Source organism: Sarcophilus harrisii, chromosome 1, assembly GCF_902635505.1.
Source record: "Sarcophilus harrisii chromosome 1, mSarHar1.11, whole genome shotgun sequence".
NCBI classification, from domain to species: domain Eukaryota; kingdom Metazoa; phylum Chordata; class Mammalia; order Dasyuromorphia; family Dasyuridae; genus Sarcophilus; species Sarcophilus harrisii.
The window spans coordinates 71,397,231-71,414,925 of NC_045426.1; the positions used below are offsets into that span (position 1 = coordinate 71,397,231).

Genomic DNA, 17,695 nt, shown 5'->3' on the forward strand with positions numbered 1-17,695 from the left:
TCTTCTAAAATTATTTCTCTCGTAGACACAAGCTTCAGGTGAATATTGAAAAAGTTTTAGAAGCAATAATATTTCATAAACTGTAGCTAAATAGAAAATGCTTTGAAAATTCACAAATAAGTGAATGAGTCCATTGATACTAAGATTTTATATATTCTTTAAAAATGTATCATCATGTACCAAGTGCTATAGATACACCAAAAGGTAAAAACATGGTCCCTGCTCTCAGTGAGCTTATATTCTGATGGGGGAAGACCACATGCAAATAACTATATACACAGATGATATATGTACAGGCTAGAGATATATCTCAAATGGAAGATGCTAGGGGTAGAAGGTGAAATTCAAACTGAATTTTAAGGGCAGCCAGGAGGGAAAGAAGGAAGACCTTTCTGGGTATAGGGAATGGCCATTCACAAAATCAAGGGTTGGGAATCCACAGATGGAATGTTGTGTTCAAAGCACAATGAGATCCTGTGTTGCTGAATTATGAGACATAGTTTTGAGAGTAAAGTATAAAAAGACTGAAAAAGTGGGAAGGAACTAGATTGTCAATAGCTTTTTAAAGGACAAACAGGGAATTTTATATTTTATCCTGGCAGTGCAGAAGATAGTTGATTATAAGTCTCTTTATAAGTGAACCCTATCATACAGTTCTCTTGCTGGTCCCATACCTGATAACAAGACATTTCTTTGTCAACATTTCCCTGGTAGATATTCTACACCTGAATAGGAGACATAGTTTGTTTAGTGACATTAATTCTCAGTGAAATCACCTCTCTAATCCAAGACTTCATTTTCGAATATACCCCTAAAGGTCAGAACTTGTGACATAATGTAGAATGCTACATTAGTCAGGCAAAGAGAGAATTTGTTTCTGGAATACAGCACTTTTGAGTTCTGGTTGTGAATAGAGTTATAGACCAGTTTTCAATGTACCTCTTTTTAACAACTGATAAATGATGTTTTCTGTTTTGATTCAACGGAGCTCAAGTTGTTAATTTAGTATTTTTTCAAGCATGTCTGACTCTTCATGACTCCATTTGGGGTTTTCTTGGCAAAGATAGTGGAGTCATTTGCCATTTTCTTCTCCAGCTCATTTTACATATGAGAAAAATGAGGCAAACAGAGTTAAGTGACGTTCCTAGGGTCATACAGTTAATAAATGTCTGAGGACACATTTGAATTATGAAAAATAAGGCTTCCTGAATCCAGCCTAGCATTCTATTCACTATGATACTACTACCTGGCTGCCCAGAGAGCTCAGTTAGCTAATTTTGAAACACCAGTGGTAGTAGTACATTTATAAGACACAATCTATACTCTTTCAGAGTTATAATCACCAACAGATGCTTCAGGGGTTATTGTGTTTTACTGATACTTGGATGTGTATTATTTGAAAGTATCTGTATTTTGGTATAGCTGGATGATAACATCCATCCTAGTGCTTAACATAATGTTGTATAGACAATAGGAACTTTAATTTGAACAACACTGATGCAGTGCCAGTAGCTTCTTGGATATTAATAAGCCGTGTTGGAAAAGTATGATATATTTGCCCCTACTCTCAACAAGACAGTAAAATGCACTAACATTTATGTGCTTCATGAAGGAAGAAATTTGGGGGGGAGTGGAATATACTTGAAAGTAGTCATAGTATTTGAATTAAGAAGCAAAGGGGAGTTCCTAAACACCGAAAGCCCACATACAAGACAGCATATGAATAGATGTGGACAAGCCATATCCTGATGACATGGGCCAAAGTAGTTTGAGTAATCAATGAGAAGTATAATGATTGTGGTACTTGTCTTGAGATGATTTATCCTCTTCTAGAGCTATGCTATGCAGCCTTTGCATTTTTTATATTTGGTATTTTTAACATCACATGCTACATTGTCTTTTGATATGTTTTTCATGGTTTTTATAAATTTTTTTATTTAAAGGTTTTAAAGATTTTTGGAAAACAAGGTGTGTGTGTGTGTGTTTGTGCACATGTGTGTGTGTGTGTATTTATATATACATACAAATATATAATTAATTAACCAAAAAATGGGTATTAGACACTTGTGATTGTGTTTTTGTGTGTTGGATGGGAAAACCATCCTGATTCCTTTTTTCAAATCTTCTATAATTATGGATAATTGACTTGATTTCCATTAATTCATTGTAATGACCTTTTAAGTATTTGAAAAGTATTTGAAATACTGTGATATAAAAGAGGCACAAGACTTACGTAGACTTATGTATTAAATAGACCCACATAACAATGATTGCTTTCTAAAAGCATAATGGGTGGAAAAATAAATGTTTTATGATTGAAAATTTAATTTAAAAAGTGTTACAGGTTACTCTGAGAGACAGAGAAGGACTCTGAGAGTCCTTCATTGGAGGCCTTTAACAAAACCTGGATAATCATTTGCCAGGACAGGTACAATTATATAGAGAATTGTATTTCAGATACAGATTGAATTAGAATTCACTTATATAAATCGATCAGTTAACATTTATTAAGGGCCTGCTATGTACCAGGCACTGAGGTAAATCCTTTCAATCCCCAGTGCTTTGTGATTTTGGAAATAATGTTTTTGATTTTGATTGTTTCAAACAGATGAAATTTTTATGACTTATTTTTGTTTTTATTTGAGTATTTCTTTTTAATTGGCCTAATAATTTTTGAAATATAATCAATAAGAATATTATAGCCCCACTATTTTTAGCTCATCATTTTATTCTGGATATTTACAGAAAAGAGATTTTACTTACTGCATATTAAGTATTTCTGCATTATATAGAGCGCAGAAATATTTGGTTCTTAACAAAGAGTAATAGAATGGTAAGCTCTATTGTCCCAAATTTTAGCTGCTTGGACCTTTCAATTACTTCTCAAGATAGACTTTTGTAAGAATTTGAGCTCTTGAGCCAGTATTTTTGGTGACTTTTGTTATGTAGTTTCTTATTGAAGTACATATTTCTATTGCCTGTGCAAATTATCACAATGTAGCATAACAAGATTAAAACAATCCTTTTAAAAAAAACAGCCTATTATTATTATTCTATAGAATACTATGTGGATTTTTAAAAAAGGATTGAAATCAGGATTAAGAGAAGAACAATTAATATGTGTGGCTCAGTCAGTAAATTGGGTCTATAAAGAATGAATACCATAGAATTAGCTTTTGAGAAACCATGTTTTTAAAATCCTAAAAAAATTTAAAAAGAATTTCCTTAAGATGTTCATTTAATTTCTTAAATTATTCCAATGTCCATTTTCAACCATCATTAATAATACAAAGGACACTAGATGGTGCTGTGAGGTTAACAAATAGAATTCTTTTAGGAAAATAAGGATTACATATGAATTAAATCAAAGCACATTTTGTGTTAATTATACCCCAAACTATACCAGGTCTCCTTTTTCTTACCAGTACTGCAGAGAATTTTCTTACCCAATGATTTTTCCTTGGCAAGCAGATCATATAGCTTGTTGAAAGTATCCACTTTAAATAAGAAGGTAATATAGACAGATTCCTTGTTTAATATACATAATCACATTATTCTTTATTTTGTAAATTATAATAGAACTCTAAAGGAAAAAATTTTTCTACATAGAAAGATATTTAAGGCAACTTTTCAGAAACATACATTATATACACTTATATTGATACACAATACTTATTTTGGCTTTATGTTACATATGAATTGCTGATATCTATATATCTATTTTGATATATTTCACAAGAGAGTTTCTACTCATAATTATCCATGTTGTAGAAATCAGAGATCCAAATGTATGCATTTGTTTGTATGCGTATTTAAGAAACTTAAACAGAGAAAAAGCAGTGGACATGAATTGAGATGCTGGCCAAGTTACTTAACCTATAAATTTTCATTTTCTCATCTAAAAACTGGGGATTATAATAATATCTGCTGGACATTGTTGTTGACAGAGCATCAAATGAGCTGTCAAGGCAACAGACATTTATTAAGTACCAATTACGTGTCAGATACTGAGTTGATATCCCCCTCTCTCAAAAAAGGGTCAAAGAAAGCCCTGCCCTCATTTTGTAAAATTTAAAGCACTTAAATGTGAGTTATTACATTGTTGTTTTAGACAAGAGTCAAATAGGATAGGCAAACATGAGTTGAATTTCAATAAATATCATTGGAAAAAATATCGAAGGGGATGAGACTTCTAGTCTATTTGTATAGTTTAGTATTTTTATTGTTCTCACCTAGTTCATCTGCCATTAAATATAAACATAAACTATAATCTGCCAAATAATTACTTCTTATTTAATTGAATCTTGTCATTGAGATATGAATATTTCAGAAACTTCATTAGTATGGTACTGCAATATATTATGAAGTCTTACCTCTTTAAAATCAATCTTCAGAACTCTTTCAGAGGATTCAATTATCAATCCTCATTAGAATTTAACCAAATTCACTTTAGCCAAGTAACCATTAATGACTGTTTAGATAAATATTTATAAGTCCTAATTGATGCCCCAGGGAGTTTTTGAAGTTCCCTCACTTAGCCACCAGGACTTTATAACTTCCTTGAAATATCATTTTTGTTTCCTCAGCAGTTTATCAGAATTGTCCATGGGACTCAGTGGGAAGACCTCTACTGGATTTTTTTCCCATCCCTGTTTAGAGCCCCCTGGGGTAGCAACTCATTTCAATTCTGGGTCTCATTTTTCTCATTTCTGTCAAATGAAGAATTAGATAATGTCTTCCTCTACCCTCAGTCATAATATTTGTCTAGGTTTTGTTTTATTTTCTTTTTTATATCTATTACACAACAAAGATTATTAAGCATCTGGTTTGGGCTGGATATTCTATAATTTGTTGGATATGGAGCTTTAGAATTAGAAGCTATCACAAAGCATAGTTAGCTCAACTCTTGCATTTTTACATTAGACAAAACTGAAATACAAAACCCCAAATGAAGTTGCTAGCCCCTGTCATTCTATGTGTAAATTATTTGTCAATATTACTTCTAACCCCTTTTGTCTTCCATCATAACAAAGGAAGATTTTGCTTTATATCTACTCTTGTGTATTATGGATGGACCTACTTAGGTACCTCTTATTAGAATGTAAGCTAATGGGGTCAAGAATTAGGTTTTTGCACCTTCTGAGTTTATACCCAAAGCAAATTGTTGTTTGTACTTTGTATTTATGTATTCATGGCATCACAATATGAATGATAACTTGACTTAGACATGACTTGGTTAAACTCAAAACAATTAAACCACAGCCTTTTTTCAGAATGATCAGTCTAGTGACAACACAAAAGTCCGGACAAGTAGTGAGGGCCCAGGATATAGTGGTTGACTTTGGAATATTTAATGTCTTGCTGAGCTCTAAGTGCCCCACAGGCCTGCTTGAGCCATCTTTATGGTCATTAGAATAAATTGTTCTTATGAACCATGTATACTGTACTTGGGAAAACTTAGATGAAGCTACCCTGTATATTAGGCAGACTCTCTTGCAATATTTATAGAAAATATGATTCTAATCCACTGGTTCTTTACCCCGTATTTGAAAATACCTAGACCTCCTTATCCTTTAACAACAAAAGCCTTCAGATCATCCTTTGTCTTCAAATCATTGTTTTCTCTCCCTACATTCATAGCCAAACTCCTAGAAAAAGTTGTTTGTATTCCTTATATCCCACTCACTTCTCATTTCCTTGAAATTATGGTTTCTAATTGACTGAAACTCTTCTCTCAGATGTTACTAAACATTTCTTAATTAGTTTGCAGATTTACTAATTAAGAAATATTTAGTAATCTCCAATGCAAGTAGTCATTAATAAATGGTTTATGGTTGATTAAACAAAACTCATCCAATAAAGTAGCTACCAGAAAGAAGAAATAAATACATATGTGTTTATGTGTGTAGGTATGCACATGTATTTAAACATATTTATATACATATGTATTTACACATAGAAATTTGTACATGTGTGTATTTATGCATGCAAATATTATGTATCTATATGTAGAATATACATTTTCATAATGATTATCTTCCCTCTTTTCTATCTACAGTAGGAAGTATATTTTCTTCTCTTTTCCATGTGAACAAGATTGATCATTGCAGTTAATCAGAGGTTAATAGCATTTCATTATTGTATTTACTGGATTAGATAATTTCTTTGTTCTCTACTACCTTTGACACTGAATGATGCATTCTAAACTGAGAAGCTCAAAAATATGTGTATGAGATGGTCATAAATTAAAAGCATTACAATAACACTACTAAGTGAAATTCTCAAAATGAGGTTAGATCACACAGAAAAATCTCAGCTGTCCACGCTAAAGAATAACTGATGATCTTTTTCCCCTCCAAAAAATACCCCAACAAAACAGATAAAAGCGCATTTTCACTAAACTTTATAGCATAACCTAAATTTTTAGCATCAAATTTATTTTAAATCTTACTGAAGATTAATATTAAAACAAGTTTGCATTCTCTCAACACATGTCAGTTTTGTTTGTTTTCTGAATTTTACTTAAATTTTTCTTTATTCTAAGAGATAATTCAATATTGGTTGAATTGTAGGTAGGTGCATTGAGAATGATTAAAGTCAAATAAAAATGACTAATTGAGGAGATACTTATTATTCTCTCCAACCTTTTATGTTATAGTTGAGATGATCCAGAAGCAATCTGAGTAACTGAAGGATTTTTTTTTTTTTTTAATGATTCCTGATAATTCAGAGTGCGGATAATCCACGTGTGGGTAATTGAGAATTGATTGTTGAGAAAGCTTTCATGTACAACTCACAAAACTTTATTGTTTTTGGGAAATGAATGAAGTCTTTCTGCCAGAGAAGCACAGAGGGGAACAAACCTTCTTTGTAACTGTCTCAGGCCTGAAATGAGGGCGTGCCCATGCTTGAATTAGCTCAGGGGGGAAGCTGCACAGCTGCATTCTGCACCCCCTCCCCAAATGACAGACAGGCTATGCTGTGTCAAAGACAAATGAGTCAAGTGTCCAAGCTCATTGCGACCTGTTTAGCTATACCTTAAAACAAACATTTTTGAACTGGTGAAGACTGATATATAATTATAGTGTGCTTAATTATTTACTGGTTCAATCACCAAAAACTGACAGATTTTAATTTGTCTTGTTGGAAATATGGAATTGTTTTTATTGGGTTTTAAGTGCAGCACATCGTGTGTGCATGTGTGTATGTGTAAGAATAACAATTTAAATATTTCAATCTGTTTTTAGTATTTTTAAAGGAAAAATTTTGGCATAGAAAAGGCAATATGGTGTAGCAGGAAGACCAATGGACAAAATGTGAGAAAGCCTGGTTCTAGTCTTATTTCTGCTTCTAACTTACTCTTTAATATGGAAGAAGGCTCTTTATTCTCTCAGGGTCTCATTTTTCCTCATGTGTCAAATCCCAAGCAAGATACTTCCCTACCATTTCTATCTGAGCAGTCTCTTAATGGGCTCTGTTCTCTTTTTCTGTTAAATCAGGGGGCAAGACTAATTACTTACTGTCTCTTCCATCTCTAGCATTCTGTGATTAGAATGTATTATGTTATTGTTTTACTAGTTCCTGGAGAAAAAAAGTACTCCAAGCATTTTTTTCCCTTTTTTAATAACTTGTGGCCATATATCAAGGGAGGAAAGGAAGAAACCATTATTTTTTTGGTTTTGTGTTTTTTTTCCTAAATAAATCTAAGGTATTTTATCCAAATATTGAAATCAGCTAGTCTAGTCTTACAAATAATTAATAGCAGGGAAAGCAGGTTATAGGAATATGAATTTTTATCTACTAAGACTCATTCCTACTCTAAAATATTTGTCTTTGTGGACAAGACTTCAGATACCATTCTTGTAAATAATAACTATGATTTATAGAACACTTCAAGCTTTCTGAAATATTTTACAAAATGTCATCTCATTGGAACTTACCCTGTGATATAGATATTGTAAGTCTTTTTGTTATTTTAAATATAAAGAAATTGTGACCCAAAGTGATGTCAGCTTGTCCGCAGTCACACACTTAGGAAATATCAGATGGCTATCCAATTTTGAATTCTAACATTTTTTACAGAATACCAAACTACTTTTTTGTTTGTTTGTTTTATGTTCACCCATCAGATTTTTTTGAAATATCTTTTATTTATAATCTTTATATTTTATACTCAAGTATATACTTTATATTTTTATACTTTAATACTAAATATGTTTTATACTTTATAACTTATATAAATATTATACTTGATTCTCAGAATAATCTCTCTTTAATATTCCTTTTTTTCCCCTAGCAGTATAGCTGAATTTGACAATGTATACAACAGTCTAATATGTTTTTGCTTTATCTGGGATCAGTCATTTCAATCCGAGTTTGGTAGTATTTGAGTGTCATTTGTGTATATGTTATTGAGTCCACTATTTTTTCTTAATGTCAATCTTCCTTTGTTTCTCTCAAGTCCTGATTTATTGTCTTTGTGGAGCAGCTAGCTCTAACATGCTATTCTCCTACATATATAGTAAACTTAAAATACATATTGAAGTATTTTTATAGGTTTTTCATCAACTACATGCTTTGATTGATGCATCTGCACCTTAATTAGTGCAAATACCTTCTTTAGAAATGAAGATTAATGACTCTTCCTTACCTTTTCTTCTGTGATTTTTTTTTTTAGCCATATTTTCCCATTAACCTACAGTTAATCAAAAGCACTCATTTAGCATTTACTGTGTTCCAGACACTGTGCTAAGGACTGAAAGATAAAAAAGAACAACAAAAACATGATTTCTGCCTTCAAGGAGCTTACTTTCTCCTGAGAAGAGAAACTTACAAAATCTATACAGAGTAAAGGGCAGAAAATTCAAAAGAAAGGCACTAAGGGTGGTGTGGTAAATAACTGAGAAAGATGGAAGAGTATTCCAGGCATGAGTTTACAGTCTATGAAAAGACACAGGGTCAGGAAATGAAGTGTCACATTGGAGATCAAACTAATGGGCTAGTGTAGCTAGATTGCAGAATGTATCAATAGGAAGAAGCCATGTTGGTTGCCATTATTGTAAGTCTTTTTGTTATTTTAAATATAAAGAAATTGTGACCCAAAGTGATGTCAGCTTGTCTGCAGTCACACACTTAGGGAATATCAGATGGCTATCCAATTTTGAATTCTAACATTTTTTACAGAATACCAAACTACTTTGTTGTTTGTTTGTTTGTTTTATGTTCACCCATCAGATTTTTTTTGAAATATCTTTTATTTATATTTATATTTTATACTCAAGTATATATACTTTATATTTTTATATTTTAATACTAAATATGTTTTATACATATTTAAATGGCAAACAGATTGCATTTTTGTTTTTCTTCCTGGGTTATTTCTACCTTCTGAATCCAATTCTCCCTGTGTAACAAGAGAACTGTTTGGTTTTGCACATATATATTGTATCCTGGATATACTGCGACATATTTAACATATATAGGACTGCTTGCCATCTCGGGGTGGAGGTGGAGGGAGAGAGGGGAAAAATCAGAACAGAAGTGAGTGCATGGGATAATGTTGTAAAAAATTACCCTGGCATGGGTTCTGTCAATAAAAAGTTATTATAATTTTTTAAAAATAATAAATAAATAAAATAAAATGGCAAACAGAGCTCCTCATATTAGCTTTGGACTTTTACTTGACTCATCAATACAACATCACAGCAAAAAACTTAAAATTTCTATTATATTTAAAATAAATGATTATTAAATTATTCCATCTTTTGCTTTTACATAATACCTGATTTCAGTATTTAAATAAATTTAAATTTTGGCAAATTAATATAAATAGGAAATTTGTTTGAATTTCAAGAAAGCAGTTTTTAAAAGTTTGGTTTTATCAATCTACTATTTTACTAGCTCCAGTGTTGAGTTACTAAAAATGGACTAAAACTGTGTGGCTTTTCTGCTGAGCAGAAACAGATTTTATTTCTGATGTTACAGAAGTTACACAATCATGTTAAAAGTGATCATGATAGAGCTTCAAGAACAGTCCATTTTAATTTATTTTTACTAGAGATGGGATATTTATGTCAAAGAATTTTCTATGATATATTAAGTCATAACCTTTTTTTCCATTCCAGTCACTTTATCAAAATGTTTGTTTATTACTTATATAAATGTACTTGATTCCCAAAATAACCTCCCTTTAATATTCCTTTATTTTTCAGCAATATAGCTGAATTTGACAATATATGCAACAGTCTAATACATTTATTCTTCCTTTATCTGATGAGAGTTTAGAACAAGAGACCACATTTTTGATTTGAGAAACATATGAAGGTTTAATATGAGAAGTAGCATTTAAACTGGGACATTGAACATGAGGGAGGATAGATAGTGGGGTTTTAAAATAAAGAGAATAGTACAAGCACACATATAAGGGTGGGATAGTGAGGAATAAAATCAGGAAATGAATGTGAGCCAATATAAAGCTAGATCATAAAGGATTTCAGAGCTATTATTATAAGACTAGAAAGACTGATGGGAACAAAATGGCACAATAGAAAAATTGGGAAGGAAGAGGACTTGACTATAAGATTAAAATGTGAAGAATCTTATTGGAGTAAGCACTAAAGCAACAACAAGATGACCTGATCAAAGTTAGAAGTGTGTGTGGATTATTCTGGCAACCATTTTTATTTGGGATCTGAGAATGGAAAAGACTCAGACACAGGGATAAAGAGAGGACAGGTGCAAGAGATAATTGTGGAGAGAGAATGGACAAGACTTTGTGAGTGACTTGTTATGAGGGCGTAGTCAAAAATGACTGAGATTACAAGCATGGGTTGGTTGACAAGGAGAACTGTGGAGCTGCCAACAGATACAGGGAATAAGTAATAAGAGTTGTCCTTAGAAAAGAGGATGAGTTGGGACAGGTTTTAAATACATTGAGTTTGAGGTGCTGACAGGACATCTAGCAGGTTGTTGGAAACATGACTCTAAAACTCAGCAGAAGGAATTGGGGCTGAAGTTAAAGATTTAAGAGTCATCTGCATTCAAATACGAGTCATAATCCAAGTTATCGTTTAACAAATCTTTTTCAATAAATGAATTATTAAGTAAGTATGTACAACCTCATATTTCAGTAAATTAGAGGAAAAAATTCTTCGGGTGCCAATCAGTCAATCAAACTAAAAGGATTGCTGGAGCTGTTTGTGAATCCAGGTCTTCCCACACTAGTTTTTGGTTATTAATTAGCCCACAGGAGCACAAACTCTTAGAATTTAGGATTTAAACCTGGGTCAGGAACTCTTGAGATCTTCTCTTCTTAACCCTATTCTGCCTAAAGTGACCCAAGTCATTATTACGAATAAGAGAAATAGCAATTTGGTGGCACGGGAGATAGAATGCCGGGGACTTAACATCAGCTTTTTATCCACCCAGTCATGCTCCCTTCTCACTTTGTGGATTACCCATGACAGATTTCTAGGTTGGGATGAGTTTTCACTTACTATTGAGCAACTTTCTGATCAACTCTTAGAATTAGTGAATGTGTAGAACAGGCAACCTATTTTAAATATTAACTTTAAAAGGCATGTAATTAAATAAATCATTCTGCTACTCAAATGAGAGTACCTTCTAGAAATTAATTAAATAAGTCATTTTGCTACCTCCAGTGAGAGTGCCTTCTAGACTCAATATTCAATGTACTCATAAATTAGTGAGATTTATGTTTTGACAGGCACAAAATTCATCAAGAATTATTTGTTGAATATCTACTATATATTAGATTAAACACTGTGCTAGGCCTTGAGAGAGATATATCGCTTGCTATCTAGAGAATTAGGAATATAATATAAAGTGAAATGTGGAAATGGGAAAGGAACATTTATTTATTAAGCGCCTGGACACTTTACAATTATTGTCTCATTTGATCCTGACAACACCCTGCTATTATCCCCATTTCATACTTGGAAACTGAGGCAAACACAAGTTAAGTGACTTACAATCACACAACTAGTAATTAGGGCCATTTGAAATAACTTATTAGGGAATTATATTAAAGTGAATTTTTGTTGTATGTTAGGGATTGTACATAGACTCTGATTTCGCTTTCAACTTTTAAGATTTCACAGTTTCAGAGATGTCAGAGATAATTTATTTCTGGGTTGGAAGTCTACTGAGATCAGGGATCAGCAAGGCTTACTGGAAGAGGTAAGAAGCCTTGGAATGTACGTAGAAATTTGATAGGTGAAAAAGAGAAAAGAAAATTAAAGCACCTCAGAAAAGGACAAGATTTGGGACATGTGTCTAGGAATTCTTGAACAATTCAGAATGTATACTTCATACTCCCTACCCAATACAATTTTACCTTAATACATTAAAAAAAATTTGAGGCTTCCAAACTAATTTTCTCATAGTAGCCCTGACAGTCAATTAACAAGTATTTATTAAGGTCCTCAATGCTTCTGTCTCAGTTAGGCACTAGAGATACAAAATAAAAAATAAAGCTGTCTCTTTCAAGGGGCTCACTATATATAGGGGGAAAGGCAATACAGACCCATAATTCCATAAGAATAAAGATAAGAATTGTACCTCTGATTTCAGTGGCACAGAAACTCTCCACCAGTGCATGTTAATACATTTTCGGCATTTTATAGTTTTTTAGAGCAATGTTGTCACACTTATATAGAAATGGGGCCATTAAATCATATGTAAGAATCCATATGTCATCTATATTTAATTGTATTTTAATTTTGTCAAAATTATATTTTATATTTGTTATAAATATATTTATTTAAATTGTATTTTATTTCCCAGTTACATTTTAATTTGGTTCAGGGTGCATGTGACCAAATGTATGTTTGATACTTTTTGACTAGAATGCTGAAAAGTTGACTTGTCCAAAATTATTACTACTAATACTACTAATAACTGTATGATCTTGCTAAGATCTGGCTTCCATTACCGAATGAACTGTCATTTGTCATCTTAAACTTTTTGTGTTTGTTTGTTTTCAGATGACGATGTGGACTTGGAAGCTTTGGTAAATGACATGAACTCCTCATTTGAAAGTTTGTATTCTACATGTAGCATGCAGTCAGAAACTGCCCCCCTCCTTCAAAATGGTCAACATAACCGTAGCCAGTTGCCAACCTCAGGAACAAATGCCCTCCAGCAGCAAGTGTCCCCGAAGCAGAAAGTTCAGCGCTCTCAACCCATGCACATTCTAGCAGTCAGGTAGGATAAGAAAGCTTCTTGAAGAGTTATTGTGTCTATTGAATGAAGGGATTGTGAGTAACCCATGTACTTTGCACGTAAATTATGCTGAACCTACTCTTTTCATTTTTATCTATTGATTTGTGTACACGTGATGGATAGGTTAACTTGAAAATGATAGAAATATATATTTCAAGTTATTTACTTTTCTTTGACTAGGCAAATATATTACAAATAATAAAATTTTGTTAGTTTGTTTTGCTAATGATTTTAAAATTGGGAGATGTTTTATGTAGTAGATGAGAACTGGATCTAAATTTAAAAACTGCCCCAGAGCTTATTAGCGATATGGTTTTAAGCATGCCTTTCTGTTCTTTCTTTGCTCCTCTATAAAATGAGGAGGTTAGACTGTGGATATCATTGAGGAGATGCTGTTACTTAGCACAATGCCTTTTACAAACAGAAGCGTCTGAAAGACCTTCCCATCTTTGGAATAATAAGTACCCACCTTTTGGACAGTAAGCAGAATGCTTAGTTGTATTCTTGATCTCCAACTCTCCCTCCATGAGACTATAATTTTTAACACTGTAGGTAAATGCTTTTTCTTGGAAAATTACATAATTTTCATGCATTTTATTCTGGTTTGATTGGATCAAAAAATGGACCTGTGACTAGTACACAAGTAAATATATTGTGCTTTCTTTTATAATTTTCTGCCTTTGAACTAGGAAACATAAGTGGGCTACTTTTTGTCCCCTCTGTAACCACAGCCTTCTTTCTTCCTGCTTCCTGATCCTCTGTTTCAGTCTATTAGATATCAATTACTTCAAGTATGGTGGCCAAGTTACTTCTCTTTAGGTAATGACAGTTGTATTTACCCACTATTTACTTCAAAAACCACTCGGTACACTCTACTTGTAGATTCTAGAATTCATGATTCTATAGTATTAATGATGAAACATGATATACATGACAGAGGAGTGATGGATTTGGGGTGTGGAATAAAGGGTGTGTATATATAGCCATTGGGAGAATATTGGTTTTTGCTTGATTATGAATATTTGTTTTAAGTATAGTTTTTTCCAATTGAGTGGGAGTGGGAGAAGAAAAAATATATTTTAATTTTTTTTGTTTTTAAAAAGAGAGGTAAAGAATGCTAAATATACGAAATTTTATTTTCAGATTAGTCTACTATTATCTCAGTGAAGAATCATCTCCATATCTTTTCAACGAGTAGTCATCCACTAAAAAAAAAATACTGTTTTTTTCTACATTAGTTTTATGTAATAGTTTTGCTTTGTTACAAGAAACTCCTTGTGAAATTGGAATAATTTATAAATTCATGTAATATAAAAACAGAAGACCAGTAAAATCACCAAAAAGCAAAGCAAAATGCAATATAGTAGAAGTAAAAAAGAGAATTCTGTCCTTAATGATATATGCCATAGCTCGGTTCTTTGTTTAACTGAAGGGACCAATGCTTGGTTTTTTTCTGTACTTCCTTTTAGGACACATTTTTCCTTAGAAAGAATTTTGTAGAGTATTAAGTTGTGTTTCTTTTTTAACACTCTGAATGTAACCTATATGCTCCAATGTTTTTTATATCTACTTCTAAGAAGGTGTCTCAATTTTAATAAATAAGATTACTTCTTCAAGATGATGGTACTGGCTTCAGTGACTTTAGTGCACAAGGTTGTGAATTAAGCCCTTTGCAAACCTTACAATGCTCTAGGAATTGAGGTATCAAACATCTTACCAGCCAATAAATAGACTGTTGGCTGTACTCCCAAGTCCATAAAAACAAGGTAAAAATACATTTAGGAAATATTTAACATTGTAAATAATAATAAATAAAAAATATTAATTTGTGGTTTTCAATATCTGGCTTATAGAGATCCTTATGTATAGTTTGGTGGTCTCTTTCTATTTGGGTTTTGACCCCCTGCTCTAGAGATATTAGTGATAAGTGCAAGTGTAATGGTTAAAATCACAAATCACTTCAAAATATCATTTGTAAGAATTTGTAGGGAATTTCTGAATTGGAACATATCTCAGAAGCCATTATCTGCAATGAAGAATCATCTCCAAATCATTTCAACAAATGTTCATCAACAAAGAATAAGGAAACACTCAGGACATCCTAAGAACACAATTCTACTTTTACACAGTTGTAATTTTTAAGGAGATTTTCTTTCTAGTGACCATCCCAGAAGATTTATTTCAGCTCCCTCAGGTTAGCAGAACATACTGAGTCAATGCATCTATTAATCCATTATAATATTCCAGGCACTTTAGTAAATACTGAGACTGCAAAGAAAGGTAAAAACATGGCTGCTATCCTGAAGGGGCTTACAGATCCCTTCTTGGTAACAATTTCCTACATGTTTCATCTTTTCTGGAATTTTCAAATCTCAATCTTTCTATTTCATGTAGAATATGGTCTCCTTTGGCAGTGTGGTAAAACCTATGAGACCCCTTCTTACAGTGAGGTTTTTAAATATAAACAATTTTTTGAGATATTAAAAAAAAAAAACTTCATGGGCTTAATAACCTGATTGAGATACTAACCATTAGATATCTTGAGTGTTAGCAATCTAAATAATCAGTTCATATTTCTGTAATCAGAAAAGAACTAGCTTATAGTTTGGGAATATGGCAAATTTTCCTTTTGTAAATTTCATTAAGATATTGTCAAATCTTTCTTAAATTAAGAAAAAGCACTTATATTTTCTAAGAACTAAGTAACATTTTGATCAATCAGCATTAAATGATGATAATGCTTAATAATTGTATAACAGTGAAATTTGTAGTCATGTGATACACACTGAGTTTAATGTATCATCTAAAGCAGGGGGTTTCAAATTGGGATTTATGAATCAAAAAATTTAATATTTTGATAACCCCTTCAATATGATGAATTTCCTTTGTGGTCTTAGGTATTTTATTTAATCCATTTAGAAATATTCTGAGAAAGGATCCATAAGCTTCATTAGATTGCCAAGGCGGGGGGCATATCACAAAAGAGGTGTTTACTTAAATTAGAAAAACTTTGTTGTCATCTTCTGATCTAGATATCCCAGATAGTCCACAAATTGGTTAGACCATTTCTCCTTCAACAGTGGGCAGAGCACTGGCTCTCTAGTGGAGAAGACTTGCCTTCAAAGCCACCCTCAAGAAATTTCGTAGTGATTACTAGACTAGTTACTAGATAAGTCTCTATTTCCTCAACTTTAAAATGAGACTAATCATAGGACCTACTGCCTTTAATTTTTGTTGTAAGGATCAAATTGGATAATATTTGAAACTATAGTAGGTACTTAATAAATACCTGTTCCCTCCCTCCATTTAATATATTTCTGATTCACCTTGCATTTTGTGATGAAATTTTAAAATAATTTTTTGTGTCAAACTTTCCCTCACCTATGAAATGGGAAAGATCTGTAATAATTTAGAATTGATACAATCATTAATTTCTATTTCAGTGAGATCTTTGTGATGGCAGGGTGACATGGGACTTTTGTTGCTTGTGGGGTTTTTTAAGGGTAGTCATGGTTTATTTATTTATTTTTTATTTAATAGCCTTTTATTTACAGGACATATACATGGGTAACTTTACAGCATCAACAATTGCCAAACCTCTTGTTCCAATTTTTCACCTCTTACCCCCCACCCCCTCCCCCAGATGGCAGGATGACCAGTAGATTAAATATATTAAAATATAAATTAGATACACAATAAGTATACATGACCAAAACGTTATTTTGCTGTACAAAAAGAATCAGACTCTGAAATATTGTAAAATTAGCTTGTGAAGGAAATAAAAAATGCAGGTGTGCATAAATATAGGGATTGGGAATTCAATGTAATGGTTTTTAGTCATCTCCCAGAGTTCTTTTTCTGGGCATAGCTAGTTCAGTTCATTACTGCTCCATTAGAAATGATTTGGTTGATCTCGTTGCTGAGGATGGCCTGGTCCATCAGAACTGGTCATCATATAGTATTGTTGTTGAAGTATATAATGATCTCCTGGTCCTGCTCATTTCACTCAGCATCAGTTCGTGTAAGTCTCTCCAGGCCTTTCTGAAATCATCCTGTTGGTCATTTCTTACAGAACAGTAATATTCCATAATATTCATATACCACAATTTATTCAGCCATTCTCCAACTGATGGACATCCATTCAGTTTCCAGTTTCTAGCCACTACAAAAAGGGCTGCCACAAACATTCGTGCACATACTGGTCCCTTTCCCTTCTTTATAATCTCTTTGGGATATAATCCCAGTAGTAACACTGCTGGATCAAAGGGTATGCACAGTTTGATAACTTTTTGAGCATAGTTCCAAACTACTCTCCAAAATGGTTGGATTCGTTCACAACTCCACCAACAATGAATCAATGTCCCAGTTTTCCCACATCCCCTCCAACAATCATCATTATTTTTTCCTGTCATCTTAGCCAATCTGACAGGTGTGTAGTGGTATCTTAGAGTTG

At 32.6% G+C, this 17,695-nt stretch overlaps 1 protein-coding gene across 7 annotated transcripts in view; it reads left to right on the top strand.

Annotated features, from left to right (window-relative positions):
• The window catches only part of GRB10 (growth factor receptor bound protein 10), a 263,879-nt gene that overhangs the window by 137,159 nt on the left and 109,025 nt on the right, over positions 1–17,695 (top strand). For all 7 annotated transcript variants that reach the window (XM_031957203.1, XM_031957205.1, XM_031957204.1 and 4 more), the window contains one exon: positions 13,005–13,224. In XM_031957203.1, the coding sequence (XP_031813063.1) occupies positions 13,005–13,224 (220 nt within the window). The remainder of the gene's footprint in view (positions 1–13,004; positions 13,225–17,695) is intronic.